Consider the following 18332-nt stretch of genomic DNA (forward strand, 5'->3'; position numbering starts at 1 on the left):
TGCATAGCATTAATGGCATGGGGGACCTCCAAGTCTGGCCAATAAGGCTGATACTGAAAGAAGATCGATTGTTTCTTGAAAGGTACGCCTTCGACAGGAGGTGTGCTTCTATCTCTAGTTCGTCCCATCCGGATTCTTCTTTCCATAGACGATGCGTATGTTTTTCACCATTCTGTACACATGTTCTCCATTATGACGTCTCTCCAGAGGGGGTTCAATCTTCGGGGCGTTGTCATAAAATCTAAAGAACAATTTGCTGCGGTACTTGTGACTTGTCTTTAAGAAGCGTCGGTTCCTTAGGTAAACTATCTTCTTGGATGCATCTAGGTACACCCATATAGTACCATCCAAGCAAACCAAGCATTCCATCTTCCCTTTGATCTGTCCAGACAAAGCAAATAGCGCGGGGTAATCATTGGTAGTAACAAATATTATTGCTCTACATATGAAGTCCTCCTTTCGGAATGCATCGTACATCTTCTCCCCATGCCCCCATAGCCTCTCCATTTCTTGCATCAAGGGCTCGAGGAACACGTCTATATCAATGCCTGGTTGTTTAGGGAAGGTACTTTCTCTTCTAACACAACCATGTTGGGATGTTGTACATGGTCAAGATCACTGACCATGTGTTGTGGTTGCTCATCCTCTTATTGAAGGGATTCATTCCATCGGTGCTCAAGCCAAACCGTACATTCCTTGGGTCATCGCTGATTCTTTGTGCTTCTCATCAAACCTTTGCCACTAACTACAATCAGCCGGGTGTGCAATCTTATCATCATCCACCTTGCGCTCATCATCCCACCATGTCATGAGTGCGGCTTCTTTAGGGTTTAGGAAGATACGTCTCAAGCGGTCGGTCACTGGCAGGTACCACATTACCAGGGTAGGAATTCTTCTCTGCTTTGCATCGTTGCCTAATGGAGTGTCCTCTGGGGGCTGAGATTCTTGTACCACCTTTTTTGTACCCTTCTTATTCATCTTTTTCCCCGTGGAGGGTTCGTCCCCTATTGTAAAGGTCATTGTTCTTGTACCGGACTGGCCCCACACCGAGGACATTTATCCAGTGACTTGAACGTTTCGCCATGAAAAAGTATACAGTGGTTGGGGCATGCATGTATTTTTTCAACCCCCATTGTCAATGGGCTTATGACCTTCTTCGCTTGGTATGTGTTGGCGGCAACTGAGTTTGGTTGTGGCAGCACCCATGATAGGAGATGCAATAGATCATTGAAACTACAAGTCTGACCAGCCGTACTTAGCCTTCAGGATGAGCAGCTCAAGCACGAAACGTAGCAATGTCCAATGTGTTGGACAGCCCTTTTCAACACCATACACAGTCTCCTTCGATGCTTTTGTCACTCTTTCCAAATTTTCTAGACCTTTCGGGCTATTTAGTAAAATCTCTGGTCTAAGGGTTCGAATCATGTCCTCTAAATCATCTTCATCCTCAACACGTGCTCCACCATCATTATTGGCACCACCTTCGTCGTTACCATCCCCAACCACCAGCATCACCACCTTGTTCATTACCAAACTCAAAATCCATTCGTGCATCAAACTCTGCTGAATATTGGGACAGGGATTCTATGGTTTTGTCGTCGTATTCCTCCTCATCCTCGTCGTTAACAATAACCATTTCACCATGATGAATCCACACTATGTAGTCCTCAACAAATCCTCACATAATCAAATGTCATCTAATGATAGTCACATATGTCCATGCCATATGGTTCTTGCAATCTTTATAGGGGCAAATAATTGTATCCTTATTCTCTTTCAATGTCGTTGCATGCTTCGTTGTGGCTTCAATAAATTTATCCATCTCTTCACGGAAACATGCCTTGAACCTTAACGAACCATACATCCAAGAGTTCCTGTACTCCATCTTTTACAACAACAACAACAAAACAAACATTAAAGGACTACTTCAGATATATATAAAAATGAATCAAAGTAATAATTATTTGAGAATAATTGTATATACTTCAGATATATATGAATATAAATCTAATATAATTACATGAAGCATATAAACACACCATGGTAGAGGAAAATTAATTAATGGCCCATTTATCCATAAATAATTAAAATACATATTTATTGATTACAATAAACAATTTCAAAGACAACAATTAGCAATAATTATACTTTATCCAATATCTTTCATACAAACCCTAGTCCAATTTCATCAAATATAAATTTACAAAAATGAAATTAATAAAAAAACCAAACCCTAGATCTAGATCATCATGCACATGAAACATCCATAAAACTAACTAATTGTTCACTAAAATCAAGAAACATGGACCAAATAAGGGTATGATCTTGTTCCCCTCCTTAATTTACCCTAGTACATTTAAAACTTGGGTCTAATTTGCTTCATAAGCAGCTCAAGCACCATAGAAGAGAGAGAAAAACAAAACTCTAATTACTCACTAACCAACCACTAAAACTTCAAAAAAAGTGTGGAATAGCATTTTCTTACCTTCTACAACCTCTCCACCAAAAGATTTGAGACCAAAACCTTCCCCTTAGTAGAGCAATTTTTGGGAGGTGCCCAAGGCCTCCCCACCTTTCTTTCACGGATTAGAGTGAGTGACCCAAGGAGGAAGAAGGTGCTGCATGTGTTTTATATGGGGGGCATTTGTAGGGGCGGCTGGTGATTGAGCCGCCCCTACAAATCAGAGCTATAAATACGGGGCCATTTGTAGGGGCGACTCAATCACCAGCCGCCCCTATAAATACCATTTCAAGGGGTAGCTGGTGATTGAGCCACCCCTACAAATCAGACCCCATTTGTAGGGGTGGCTCTTATCACCAGCCTGTCCCTGCTGTTCCATTTGTAGGGGCGGCTGGTGTCTGGGCACCCGAGCATGCCACTGTAGGGGTAGGCTCCATCACCAGCCGCCCCTACAAAAAAATTGAACCGTTGCTAAAAATCATTTTTACATAGTGATTACTGTTGCTGCAAGGCTTAATTCCAAGCAACCGTGACCCACCGTGCTCACTTGATTAGGACATCCCCAAATGGCCAAAACTCTTGCATGTGTTTGTTGTTTGCTACGATCCACAAAAAGAGAGAGAGCGTCAACCTGTCGTGTGGTAAAAGGTGCATCGCTCAGCTTGGGAGGGGGGTGACGTCAGCTACATGCATGCTGGGCGGATCAAAGCGCGCGCGAGAGAGAGACCATGAGGCCCGTTCCCGCCCGCACCACATCTCATCGTCATCGTCGTCGTTGTGGCGCAACTGCCTAGCTGCCTACCGCAGAGACGAGAGAGCAGAGAGTAGGTAGGCAGCGCAGCGGTAGCAGGCTCATCTCCTTCCTTGATGCATCTGGTGGCCCCTGGCCCGAGCAATAATTCAGAAACCTTGTCTCACTGGCGACGCAACGCTACAACAGAAGCGGTGGGCGCTAGAGAGAAAAGCTAGAGAGAGAAAGGGAGAGAGCTTACAAAAAAACTCCCCCCATTAATTCCACCATGATTCCATCTCCTTTGTCCTCCTCCTCCTCAGTCACACCACTTCTTTTTAAGCTCCCACCGAGCAGCCGTCTCTTCTCCGTCACACTCGGCAAACGACACTCGGCAACTGGTTTATCGGCAAACGCTATTTTGCCGAGTGTTTTTCGTCGGGCACTCGGCGAAGACTTTGCCGAGTATCCCAAAAACACTCGGCAAATATTTTTTGAAAAAATAAAAAAAGCATCACCCACTGGAGAAAGAAAGGGCGCCGCCGGATCCGGCCATCCCGCTTGCACCGGCGCTGGCCCGCCACCGCCACCACCGGATCCAGCCTCCCCGCGCTGCGCCACCACCGAAGGGAGAGAGAAGAGAGGGTGCCGTTGGAGGAAGAAAGGGCACCACCGGATCTGGCCACCCCGCTCACACCGACGCTGGCCTGCCACCACCGCCACCGGATGCAGCCTCCCCACGCCGCGCCACCACCGGAGCGAGAGAGAAGAGAGGGTGCCGCTGGAGGAAGAAAGGGCGCCGCCAGATCTAGCCTCCCCATGCCGCTCCGCCACCGGATCCAGCCTCCCCGTGACGCGCCACCACCGGATCCAGTCTCCCCATGCCACGCCGCCCCCGGATCAAGAAAGGGCGCCGCTGGATCCGGCCTCCCCACGCCGCTCTGCCACCAGATCCAGCCTCCTCGTGCCACACCGCCATCGGATTTGGCCTCCCTACACCACGCCACCACTGGAGGGAGGAGAGAGGGTGCCGGAGAGGGAGAGGGAGAGGGAGAGGGAGAGGGAGGAGGGCGAGGCCATGCCGGAGAGGGAGGAGGGCGGGGCGCCGGATGAGGAGAAGGGAGAGGGGAGCTAGGAGGGGAAGGGAAGGAGGGGCACACTGGTGATGAGGACATCACTCCTTCGGATGTACCCGCTGATCCTCCTAATCGTCATGCTAAGGTCCAATGACCCTGAGCTCGAATGCGTCAACTCAATTTAGAGGTGGGCTCGTTCTAAAGTGTCTGTTTTGTACTTTTGAGAATAGACTACTACTTAATGATATTATCTTGCTTAGGAACATTGGAGAGGGTCATGAGGTACTTATAGGAAGAGGTGGAGGCGTTGATGACCAGCAAGGACGTTCAACAGAAATCGGAGGCTCGGTCCAATATGATTTCGAGTCTGCCTCGGCCTCCAGGACCAGTCTGCCTTAAACTGGTCACCTAGTACGCATCCAGACTCCATTTTTTACGATCCACATATGGTTGGAAAACTAATTTGATAAGGAAGACAATCCAAGTGGTCTTACATCAAAAGGCCTCCAGAATCAACAGGAATCGTCAAAACAAATTAGCATCTAGAATCTGTCAGGGTGCTACAACACCGTCTTTTGTTCCGATGGACCATGTATCGTGTTTGAGCCCATTAGGGGGCGTGTCCAGGGTAGGCAACGAACCTAAGACCTTTATAATCATACTCCGCCGCTGTCATTAGGTTTTAGGGTTTTGCTTAAATTAATCTGTCAAGAACAGTTTCGCCGTTCATCGGTTTGTGAGACCCCAACTTCATGAGATTAATCAATCATCTGCAATTTGGTTGCTTTCTTTCTTGTTCTTGCTTATGTTCTTCATTGCACAGGCAGGGATTAGCCTTCTTGGTGAGGCCAACTGGATCCGTGTCTTGATTGATAATCGGAGGAGTTGTGGTGCTAAGATTACAAGGTTTGATCTTTCCATCTAAAGCCGGATCGGTGTGTCATTCTCCGCCACAACAATAGTTATCACTACCTGACAGAAGATTGGGATCCCCATTTTCATTAAGTGGTAATCAAAGCTAAGGTATACCGTCAGGTTCATATTTATCCCATAGTTTGGAGTGTTTCGCATCCGTCCCATAGTTCAGTGCCATACTTTTTTTTCCTGTCCTAGAACCTTCTGCGCCATAGCCTTTGCATATTTTAGTTTTAGAGTCCGTCGTGTTGAGTTTGTGTCCTAGTCGAGGTCTTGTTGCTAGTTAGGTCATGTTAGAGTTCAGTTTGTGTATTTTTCCCCCATCGTTTCCATCAAATATTTGCTTCTATGACTAATTTTGCGCACATTGTTCCCATTTTGTCCTTTAATTCGGAGTCAATTCTTAAAACTGGTCTAATTTTCGCATACGAACTCAAATTTCGACATTCCATATATCAAAATCGATCAGAAAATATTTTTGGATCCATCCATCCCCTGCGTTGTCGGGGACGAAGATTTTTAATTTGGTCAAAAACTGGTCACAAGATCCTCTTTTCATGGTCACAAGCTCTTTGTCGATTTTAAGCACGTCTTCTAAAATTTCCACAGGCCACGCCTTTCACTTGTTTAAGCTCATATTTTCTGTGGTTACTTCTTTTGTGCTCTTAAGTGAAGAAAAATATAAAACAAGTCAAAATTTTCTAAAAAAACAACGATAGCCCAAAAAAATAGAAAAAGAGAGGGACAAAAGAGGAACAATATCTAGAGGAGTACATAGAGAAGGCCAAAGTGAGCTGTGTTAGCGTGTGTTGTCTAGTTTTTTATTTGTGTTGCTATTGCCATCCACCATACTTATTTTTCACACCCCTATCACCTTGCTATCCACCATACTTGTTTGTTACACACCTGATACTTGGAACATTTTAGACCAGCAACGAGAACAAGTACTTTGGACTATAATTCAGCATTACTTTATGTTACTGACTTGTGTGCCAGATATACATAATATTCTTTGTGTGCCTTCCAAGCTCCACAAACTCTTTAGATCAGTACAAAAAAGGGCCTTACAATCTTGGTACCACTGCCTCACAAGTATCACGAACCAGTCGTTGGTTGTACTGCCCACTGCTTGTGTTGGTAAGAACTTTGTAAAAGCTTGGTAAGATGCTTCCACTTGCTGTGAAAAGTAACACCATTGCAACTAGAACCACGTAGTCATTTGTTAGGGATAACTTTCACCGTTTGTCCCTATTTTTTGTGTTTACAATGGCAGGAGGTGATCAGACTGGAGATAACAATCCTAAGGGTTTCAATGAGTGTGTCAGCCAAGAGCAACTGCAATCTGGTGTAGAGGATGCCCAAAAAAGGATGAATGAGGCTATTAGGAAGGCCGTCACTGACGCACTCATTGAACTCAACATTGGCAACAACATGGAGAGATTGGACAAACGAATTTCCACGCTAACCGACAAGGTTACTGAGTTGGAAACCTTTGTGGCGGGCAATAACGACATCTTCGGTAGCAACACCGATGGTCTCTTGCCAGAAGACACGGTGCATGATGCTAGTGAGAACATAGATCGATCAACCTTCCGACAAGCAAGATTATGACGATGTCTTCGCCGCAATACAACAGGTATGGGTGGTGTCCACCACCATCAAGGTAATAATCACCGTGTGCCCGATGATCCTTATGCAAAGATTTAGTTCACAATACCATCTTTTTGGGTCATTATGATGCTGAGGGATATCTTGATTGAGAGATGACAGTAGAACAAAAGTTTAGCACCCACCTTGTGCCTGAGCATCATAGAGTTCGACAAGCTACTAGTGAGTTTAAGGATTTTACCATTATTTGGTGGAATGGGCTAGCTGCACAAGATGCTTTACCTAGTTCGTGGGAAGAACTTAAGGTAGTTATGCGTGATCGTTTTGTACCTCCTTCTTATCATAGAGACTTGCGTAAGAAATTGATGCATTTAGAACAAGGAGATAAATCTGTACAGGATTACTATGGTGAGCTCTAAAAGGGATTGATGCGTTGTATTGTTGTCGAGGAGAACGAAGATTCCATTTATTGTTTTTATTTGGGTTTGAGGCATGAGATTCAGAACATTGTTGATTATAAAGAATTTAACACTGTTAACCAATTATTTCAGTTTGCTATGCTTGCAAAAAAGGAATTGCAGGGGCGTGAATAGCAGAGCAAGAGCAAGGTCAGCACCATATACACACCATGCTCGGCACCATCTTTAGGGCTGACCAAGCCAACCACTTTTTGGGCGCCTCCACCAGCGAGCAGCGACCAATAGCCTCTAGAGTTACTGCTACACCTAAGGCACCTCCTGCACGACCTTCAGATTCAGGTAAAAATTCTTTGTAGGTGCCTACCAAGAGTGCCTCATCCATTGCATCGATGGGACGCACTTTGGGCATTCAGTGCCACCGCTACCATGGCATTGGCCATGTGCAAAAGGACCGCCCAAGTCAATGGGCATATATTGCTACGGAAGATGGTTACATCAGCACCTCTAACATTGAGGATGAAGAAGACCAAGATGCAGATGAGGAGGACGGCGAAGTCCTCGGTGACAAGGCCACGATAGCCTATAAGAGCATCATTATACAGCGGGTGCTCAGCTCACAAGTGCAGCAACCTGAGAATCTACAATGCCATAACTTGTTCTAGATTTTCTTCATCATCAGCAACCGTCGAGCACGTGTCGTTATTGATGGAGGTAGCTGCAATAATTTGGTGAGTTCTGATTTGGGCAAGAAGCTTGGCTTGACCACACACCCACACCCACGTCCATACCATATTCAGTGGCTAAATAATTCTGAAAAAGCAAAGGTAACATAAACTTATAGAGTTTTATTTTCTATTGGTTCTTATGTTGATTCTGTTGATTGTGATGTGGTACCTATGCAAGCCTATTCACTCTTATTAAGTCATCCTTGGGAACATGATAATGATGCTACACACCATGGTAGAAATAATAAATACACCTTTGAGCATAAAGGAAAGAAAATTACTTTGGTACCTTTGACCCCTGCTCAAATTGTACAAGCTGATAGAGAACGTGCTGCTAGTTTGAATGATGTTCAATCTAAAAATCAGCAAGTTGCTAATTCTATTCTCCCATCTAAAAAGGATAAGTATACTTCTATTTCTAAGGCTAAGGGGATTAAATTGAAGGGTGGTGTTATGCTTGCAACAAAATATGACTTTGCTGAAATTTCTGATGATGATATTTGCTATGCTTTGGTATGCAAACGAGCTATGTTTTCGCTTGATGATATTGTTAGCTCGGTGCCTCCTGCTGTCACTAACCTTTTGCAGCAGTATGAGGACATTTTTCTAGCTGAGATACCCTTGGGGCTGCCACCTATAAGAGGGATAGAGCATCAAATCGATTTGATTCTGGGATCAACCTTGCCCAACTGTGCTGCCTATCAAACTAATCTCGAGGAGACTAAGGAAATTTAGCGGCAAGTCCAAGACCTTTTGGACCATGGGTATGTATGTGAAAGCCTTAGTCCTTGTGCTATTTCTATACTTTTGGTTCCTAAGAAAGATGGAACTTGGCGTATGTGTGTTGATTGTAGAGCCATCAATAATATTACTATTTGGTATCATCATCGTATTCCTAGGCTAGACGACATGCTTGATGAGTTGTGTGGTTCTATAATTTTCACCAAGATTGACTTGCGAAGTGGCTATCATCAAATTAGAATGAAACTTGGAGATGAATGGAAAACTACGTTTAAAACCAAATTCGGGTTGTATGAGTGGTTGGTAATGCCTTTTGGTTTGACAAATGCACCTAGCACTTTCACGCGCTTAATGAATGAGATTTTAAGAGCTTTTATTAGTCATTTTGTGGTAGTTTACTTTGATGATATATTGATTTACAACAAGTTTTTTGATGAATATATGGATCACTTATGTGCTGTTTTTAATGCTTTACGTGATGCACGTTTATTTGGTAACCTTGAGAAGTGCATCTTTTGCACGGATTGAGTTTCTTTTTTTGGCTATGTTGTAACTCTATAGGGAATTGAGGTGGATGAGATGAAAATTAAAGCCATAAAGAGCTGGCCGGTCCCCCAAACTGTCACATAGGTGAGGAGTTTTCTTGGTCTTGCAGGATTCTACCGCCGGTTCGTCAAAGATTTCAGCACCATTGCTGCCCCGTTGCATGAGTTGTCGAAGAAAGGGGTGGTGTTTCATTGGGGAAAGACACATGAGGAGTCCTTTGACACTTTGAAGGACAAGCTCACACACGCACCATTGCTACAATTTCCAAATTTTGGTAAGACTTTTGAGCTAGAATGTGATGCTAGTGAAGTTGGCGTTGGGGGTGTTTTGATGCAAGATGGTAAACCCATTGCTTACTTTAGTGAAAAATTACATGGTCCTGTTCTTAATTATTCCACGTATGATAAGGAATTGTATGCACTTGTCTGTTCTTTAGAGACGTGGCATTATTATTTGTGGCCTAAAGAATTTGTTATTTATTCTGATCATGAATCACTTAAGTATCTTCGCTCTCAATATAATCTGAATCGTAGGCATGCTAAATGGGTTGAATTTATTGAATCTTTTCCTTATATTATCAAACATAAGAAAGGAAAGGATAATGTGATTGTTGATGCTTTGTCTAGACGATATACATTGATATCCCAACTTGATTGTCGGATTTTTGGGCTTGAATCAGTAAAAGAACAATATGCGCTTGATCCTGATTTTAAGGACGTGTTGCTAAATTGTAGAGAAGGACGTACATGGAATAAGTTTATGATCAATGATGTGTTTTTGTTAAGAGCTAACCGTCTATGCATTCCAGTTGGCTCCGTTTATCTTTTGTTGTTGCAGGAGGCACATAGAGATAGATTGATGGAACATTTTGGAGCCAAGAAGACAGAGAAGGTGCTGTCCACACATTTCTTTTGACCTAGGATGATGCAAGATGTAGAACGGTACGTGGCTCGGTGCACCACATGTCAAAAAGCTAAGTCGCGGTTGAACCCACATGGTTTGTATATGCCTCTTCCTGTTCCTTCTACTCCTTGGGCTGACATATCTATGGATTTTGTGTTGGGTTTGCCAAGGACGAAGAGGAGGAGGGATAGTATTTTTATGGTGGTTGATCGTTTTTTCTAAGATGACACATTTTATTTCTTGTCATAAGAGCGACGATGATGTTCATATTGCTGACCTTTTCTTTTAAGAAATCGTTCACTTGCATGGTATGCCTTCTACTATGGTTTCAGATCGCGATGCAAAATTATTGAGTCATTTTTTGCACACTTTGTGGAATAAATTGGGGACCAAGCTGCTGTTTTCTACAACATATCATCCCTAAACTAATGGACAAACTGAGATAGTGAATCGAACATTGTCCACCATGTTGAGAGCCATTTTGAAGCACAATTTGAAGATATGGAAAGAGTGTTTGCCGCATGCAGAGTTTACATATAACAGGGCGAAACATTTCACCACCAAGAGAATTCCTTTTCAGGTAGTGTACGGTTTTAACCCTCGCGCTTCTATTGATCTTTTGCCTTTACCTACCACTGAGAGAACACATAGTGATGCTAGAGAGCATGTTGAATTCATTCGTAAGTTGCACGAAATAACTAAAGCAAATATTGAAAGAATAAATGAAAAGTATAGAATTGCTGGTAGTAAAGGTAGAAAAGAAATTAAACTTGAACCGGGTGATTTGGTTTGGTTACAGTTGAGAAAAGATAGATTTTCTGAGCTGCGTAAGTCTAAATTAATGTCAAGAGTAGCTGATCCTTATAAGATAATTGAGAAAATAAATGATAATGCCTACAAACTTGAGTTGCCACCCGAGTTCGGGGTTAGTCCCACCTTTAACATTATAGATTTGAAGTCTTATTTGGGAAAAGAAGATGAACTTGAGTCGAGGATGACTCAGTTTCAAGAGGAGGAGGATGATGAGGACATCACTCCTTTAGATGTACCCGCTGATCCTCCAATCGCCATGCAAAGTCCAATGACCCGAGCTCGAATGCGTCAACTCAATTTAGAGGTGAGCTCGTTTTTAAGCGTTCCTTTTCATACTTTTGAGAATAGACTACTACCTAATGATGTTATCTTGCTTAGGAACATTGGAGAGGGTCATGAGGGACTTAGAGGAAGAGGTGGAGGCGCTGATGACCAGCAAGGACCTTCAACAGAAACCGGAGGCCCGGTCCAATATGATTTCGAGTCTATCTTGGCCTTCAGGACCAGTCTGCCTTAAACTAGTCATCTAAGACACATCTGAACTCTGTTTTCGACGATCCACGTATGGTTGAAAAGCTAATTTAATAAGAAAACCAATACAAGTGGTCTCACATCAAAAAGCCTCCAAAATCAACGGGAATCATCGAAACAAATCAGCGTCCAGAATCTATCAGGGTGCTGCGACACCGTCTTTTGTTCCAATGGACCGTGTATCGTGTTTGAGCCCATTAAGAGGCGTGTTCAGGGTAGGCGACGACCCTAAGACCTTTATAATCATACACCGCCGCCATCATTAGGTTTTGGGGTTTTATTTAGATTAATCTGTTAAGAATAGTTTCACCGTTCATCAGTTTGTGAGACCCAAACTTCGTGAGATTAATCAATCATATGCAATTTGGTTGTTTTTTTCTTGTTCTTGCTTGTGTTCTTCGTTGCGCAGGCAGAGATTAGCTTTCTTGGCGAGGTCAACCAGATCCGTGTCTCGGTTGATAACCAGAGGAGTTGTGATGCTAATATTGCAGGGTTCGATCTTTCGATCTGAAGCCGGATCGGTGTGTCATTCTAAGCCACAACGATAGTTATCTCTACCTGATGGAAGATCGGGATCTCCGTTTCCATTACACGGTGTGCGGGTTGACTGAGGGGGGCGGTGTGCGAGGCAGTGAGGCTTTTATTTCCTTGAATTTTTTTGTCGAGTGTTGTAGATCTAGCACTCGGTAAAGGTTTTTTTTATTTTTTTTCTTCTCCTTTTTTTTAAAAAAGATTTTATATTTCTTTGTCGAATGTTGTAGATTTAGCACTCGGTGAAGTTTTTTTATTTTTTTGCTTCTCCTTTTTTTGAGAAAAAAGATTTTATATTTCTTTGCCGAGTGTTGTAGATCTAGCACTCGATAAATATTTTTTTTTATTTTTTTCTTCTCATTCTTTTCCAGAAAAAATATTTTATTTTTTTGCCGAGTGTTTTTTTTGACACTCGTCAAACCCACTCTTTTACTCGGCAAACCTTCTATTTTGCCGAGTGTTTTTTTTTTTGCCGAGTGTTTTTAACGCAGCACTCGGTAAATCACTTATTCACCGAGTGCCTGAGGAAATACACTCAGCAAACGTAAAAACACTCGGTAAATTTAAGAATTCGGGCAGTGCTCCCTCTCGTCTGTCTCTTCCCTCTTCTCTCTTGGATAAACATAAATCCCTTCGCTCTCTGTCGCAAAACAATCAAGAACAAGCTTCTCCATCCGCTCTATCTTCTGTCCTTGGCGTGCGTGCGCGCGTGTGTACGTTCTGTGCCGTGTTGGGCGCAGTGAAGGAGAGGAAGGCGGGCGGCGGCGGCAGGATGAGGGCGGGCGGGATGCTGTGCCGGTCGCAGGCGGCGACGGCGGTGTGCGTGCCGGGGGACGCGCGGTCCATGGTGGTGGCCCGGCGCGCCGACCGCACCATCGTGGCCGCCACCGACGACGACGCCCGCCGCGTCCTGCACGACGTCAGGTACGCGCGCCTCGGCGGCGCCGGCGACGACGGTGGCCGCCAGCGCCACTCCACGTCGTCGCGGCGGTTCGCGGCGCCCAGGGCTGCTGCTGCGCCGCCGGCTGCGACTGCTGCTTCTGCTAGCGCGTCATGCAAGCCGCGCGTGGAGAGGCAGCGTCGCGCCGCCGCGCGTGCGCCCGTGGCCGTGACGCTGCCCATGGTGACCAAGAGCCCCAGCAAGGAGGCGCCGCCCAAGGACCTCGCCGCGGCGGCCAAGCGCGTGCAGGCCGCCGCCGCCGTCGCGGCGGCGCCCGGCGACCAGCTGCTCCAGGTACGTGACGTTAGTAATAACTGACGGACGCGCGCGCCCCTCGTTTCGGATCCTTTGCTTTGCTGCTGCTAGTATAAGACAGCAGTTAGTATATTATTATTCTACTGCTAATTTTGGAGTAGCCAGGTATATCTGATCATTTCAGTTACCGTCTTTCCAAAATTCACAGCTAAGAATAATTACTCCCATCATTGCATTCCATTTCAAACTGTAGTGTAGTTTGTTAGTTGTTTTTTGGTTAGTTTTTATAATTTGAAACAGAAGGAGTAGATTACATAGAAGCACAAGATGCATGCCTATGCTTGCTTACGAGTACCATCCATCTATAGCCAAAAGTTAACCTTCTTTTTTAACAGCCACAACACACACACCCCTAGTAGGAGGCCGCCTTATGTCTCTCTGTTCTTTGACGTAGGAGGCTCATGGTGGGCCGCCGTCAGCGTTGCAATTCCATTAGTAATAGAGAGATAAACATACGGTTCGTGCGTGGCAAGTTATCCCATCCGCATTATCAGCTTGTTCGGGAGGCCGTATCGTATCGTGGATTATTTATTGCTGGCTGATTTGGTGTGAGAGAAAAACACTGTCCCGACTGGAAATTTACGATCGTTTACGAGCAAGCGAACAGGCTGTATATACGTAGGAGGCTCATCAAAAGCTAATTATTGATTGATAGATGGATCTATTGAGCGAGTAGTCAATGAGAATAAATCGAAATTGGTATAATTTATGGTCTGTTTGGTATGGCTCACAACAGCTTGCTGTTTTTCTCCTCCCAAACAGAGATACAAGTTAGGATAAAGCTGAAAAAAGTAGTTTATCCTAGCTTCATCTCCTATATCATTGTTCTATCACGTAAAGCTGTTTTGCCAAACACCTATTCCAAAACAACTCAGCTTCAACAAAAAAAAAGTTGCTCATGAAGCTATTTTACAAAAAAAAAAAACAGCTTATATGGTGAAGCTGAGCTATGCCAAACGGGCCTTGACTGAAATTGTTACTTCTACCAAATAATACCTGGAGATTGGAGTATACAATGTAAATTGATATTTTGGAATTATGAGGGCGTACGTAACGTAACCGTAATTAATTCACTCTCGCGCAGATAGTAGTTAAGGTATGGCTAATCAAAATTTATTTATACCGCCGGGGCCAGGGGAATTAGGGCCTGTTTGGTTCCTTCCCCTCCTCCTAAAATTCCTGTCACATCGAATGTTTGGACACATGCATGGAGTATTAAATATAGACTAATTACGAAACTAATTACACAACTTGCGACTAATTTACGAGACGAATCTTTTAAGCCTAATTAGTTCATGATTTGACAATGTGGTGCTACAGTAAACGTGTGCTAATGATAGATTAATTAGGCTTAAAAAATTCGTCTCGGAAATTAGCCTCCATCTATGTAATTGGTTTTGTAATTAATTTATATTTAATGCTCCTTATTAGCCTCTAAACATTTGATGTGACATAAATTTTAGGAGCAACTAAAGAACCAAACACCCCCTTACACATTTATTAATCTTCTAGTCCAGCCTACTACGACTATGCCTGGCAACTAGCAGTAAATTCGTCTGATGTAAGGAGTATTTATTTAGGCGGGTGGGGGTGGGGACAAATCAAAACAAAAAGGACTTGTGCTGGGCGCACAGTGAAAAGGCCATCCATGCATGATGCATCTCCATGGCCGTCTATTCTCTCTCTCTCACACACACACTGCAGTCGCAGCAGATCGAGGAGAGTGGGGCCTTGTTTAGATAACCCCAAATTCCAAGTTTTTTCACTCTCTCTCCATCACATCAATTTTTAGCCGCTTGTATGGAGCATTAAATGTAGGTAAAAAAAAATAACTAATTGCACAGTTTAGTTGGAAATCACGAGATAAATCTTTTGAGCCTAGTTGGTCCACGATTGGACAATATTTGTCAAATAAGACGAAAGTGGTACTATTCATCGAGTTGCAAAAAGTTGCAATCTAAACATGGCCTGGAGCGGAGGGCTCCAATCCAATCCAGGGCGCGTTTAGTTCGGCCACCGAATCGGCGCTGCCGAATTTGATGCGCTACTGTAGCCACAGTATCGTTTTGTTTTTTTTTTATAATTGTCCAATCGTCAACTGATTAGGGTCAAAACGTTTGTCTCGTAAAGTACAACCAAACTGTACAATTAGTTTTTGATTTCGTCAACATATAGTACTATCGTAAGTTTGATATGATGGGGAATCTTCTTTTTGCATAGTGCCAAATTCTGGAATTTAGGGCAACTAAACATGGCCCCAAACCCAAATCCGTGTCCAGAATTGCAGCTAGAGCTCGATGCAGTTGCAGGAGCACAGGAGGGGGATAAGTGCGTGCCCCCTCGTTGCAGACAGAGAGTAGTGAGAGACTGGAGATGCTAACAGAGAGTCCACTATTTCCAAGTGGACCATGCGTGCAGTTCTTGGTGGTTACAGAATATGGTCACTCCATTGCATTGCTTACCGTGCGTGGTACTGCTACATGTGTGTGTAGGTGGTGGTGATGAAGGTGGCCATCCACTGCCAGGGCTGCGCAGGCAAAGTCAGGAAGCACATCTCCAAGATGGAAGGTACGTGTACGATCCTCGTCGTATGTATGTATATGTTCTCTTGGCACATATACATACTGCACGTACGTATATATTTCCAATAAGCTACTTGTACAAGTTTTCATCGCTCGACTCGACGGGCTGCATCTGCATGCATGCATGAATGTACTACTGCATGTTCAAACTAGCTAGCTAGCTTCAAATAACGTGGGACCACGGTAGAGCTGAGAAAGGAGGTTGGCCGTTTGCGCAAAACGCACGATCGTCGGATTCTCCGTCACGGGCCGGGGGCAGAGCGAGGGAGACGACACGCCTACTCGGCATTTGACGCGGTCCACCGTGTAGACCGGCCGGCGGCCACGACGGCCCACCAGTACGTACATGTGGTCGAGTGCTGACGCCTCCTGCGTGGGTACGGTTGGAGCTAGCTAGTAGTAGCTATAGAGACGTCCTTTCGTCACATGCGTGCATATGCGCCTGTGCACACGCCGTACGTAGCGAGACTGGTGGATCCAAGAAACGCATAAAACCCAGCTGCTGCATGAGGGCATATAGTTGAACACCGCCACTACTAGAGAGGCTTATAAATTAATGGTCAACACATCAGGTAATAGCCGACTACCAGTAGCAGTGATGATGACGTCGACGGCCCCCTGATCATGTAAGTGCAGAAATACAAGTGATGATGATGATCGGGTCGCCTAATGCATGAGGACAGCAGGCTATTAGTAGGTCTTGTTGGTAAGCGCCCCCCCCACCCCCCACCCCCGTAAATTTGGAAGTCGGACATTGTACGTACCCAAGTGCCAGGGAACGGATATATCATCAGTACGTACTGCTGGCAGCTAGCTTCATCAACAAGCTGAATGCCACATGATGAATGGACCACCTTTTCCGTAGCAGATGCAGATCCATCCATCCATCATTTGACAACAGCATAATATTATGCCTTGTTGGGATACGCATATATTCGTCTCAATCCATATATATTAAAGTGGATTGGAGTGAAATTAAACTAAATTCCATTCCAATCCACTCCAACACATGTGGATTGAAGTGGATACACATGCATCCAACACAAGACCTTAAGCAAACACGAGTACTAGAGGCTCAACTGATGTGTGTGTGTCTATATATATATATATACACACACACACACACGGTAAGGCTATTGTGCAGCTAGCCACAGAATAACTTATTCTATGGCCACCTTGATTTACGATAATGTTTTAACCAATTTACAATAATAACAATACACATTTACGATATATGGGTTACTATAATTCAAGATGATACTTACCATAATGCTATAGTAAATCACTTATGAGGGAGTTACCATAATCTCGTAAATTAGTATAGTAATTATCGTAACTCAAAGTGGCCACATAATAGCTTATTCTGTGCAGCCAGCTACAAAACAGTACGTGTGTGTGTGTATATATATATATATATATATATATATATATATATATAGGGAGAGGCTATTCAGTAGCCGGCTACAAAATAAGTTATTCTGTAGCCACCTCCATTTACTATAATTTTATATACTAATTTACCATAATGTCAATACATATTTACGATAGTTGGGTTACTATAACACATGGGGATATTTACCATAACGTTATATTAGACCACTTAGTAAGGAGTTACTATAATCTCGTAAATTAACATAGTAATTATCATAACTCAAAGTGGCTACAGAATAAGTTATTCTGTAGCCAGCTACAGGATAGTAGTTCTATATATATATATATATATATATATATATATATATATATATATATATATATATATATATATATATATATACACACACACATACAACTCTGTGAAAATTGAACGTTAATTTGGACTACCTGCATTGGAGCGGAGCGCAGCACAAACAAAAGAAGCTTTGAAAATTCTTGCGTGTCAGCATTTATTAACCCTTTTACTGACGGCGCATGGATGATGATGATGATAATGTTATAATGATGATGACGGTGGTGACTACTATACGTGCTGCAGGGGTGACGTCGTTCAGCATCGACCTAGATAGCAAGAAGGTGACGGTGATGGGCCATGTGTCGCCGGCGGGCGTCCTCGAGAGCATCTCCAAGGTCAAGAAGGCCGAGCTCCTCGCCTGATCATCGATCCACTACTCCGCCTCGCTCGCCACGTCTCTTGTAATTGGTCGATCTCTGATCCGTCCATCAACCAGATCCGATCCAAACCCCAGTGAAGAATGAAGAACCTGCTGCTATATCTCTGCTTGCATTGCCTGCTAGCTGTATCGTCGTATGGTTAAAGTCTTAAAGAGAGTATGTCATGGCATGGTATAATAATCAATGGATGAAAGCCTTGTTAGCTAGCATGCACTTGCTTGGTCGTGCGGTGATGCAGGCAGGCACAGGCACAGACATGCATGCGCGTGGTGAACCTCCTCTTGCTGCTGCTGGATGTACCTAGGGTCGTCGGTCCGTGTGTGCGTGATGCTTACTCCGTTCGTTTATTCCAGCGCTATTGCTTACATATATATTGCCCACCAGCTT

General features: G+C 43.9%; 1 protein-coding gene across 1 annotated transcript; it reads left to right on the plus strand.

The window, feature by feature from the left end:
- Positions 1-12663: 12663 nt before the first annotated feature.
- On the plus strand, positions 12664-18274 carry LOC136502222 (protein SODIUM POTASSIUM ROOT DEFECTIVE 2-like). Its single transcript, XM_066497684.1, has 3 exons — positions 12664-13233; positions 15747-15822; positions 17809-18274. The coding sequence occupies exons 1-3, from the start codon at positions 12772-12774 to the stop codon at positions 17925-17927; spliced, it is 657 nt and encodes a 218-aa protein (XP_066353781.1). The 5' UTR covers positions 12664-12771; the 3' UTR covers positions 17928-18274.
- The last annotated feature ends 58 nt before the right edge of the window (positions 18275-18332 follow it).

The sequence above is a fragment of the Miscanthus floridulus genome, chromosome 13 (assembly GCF_019320115.1).
Source record: "Miscanthus floridulus cultivar M001 chromosome 13, ASM1932011v1, whole genome shotgun sequence".
Classification (NCBI taxonomy): domain Eukaryota; kingdom Viridiplantae; phylum Streptophyta; class Magnoliopsida; order Poales; family Poaceae; genus Miscanthus; species Miscanthus floridulus.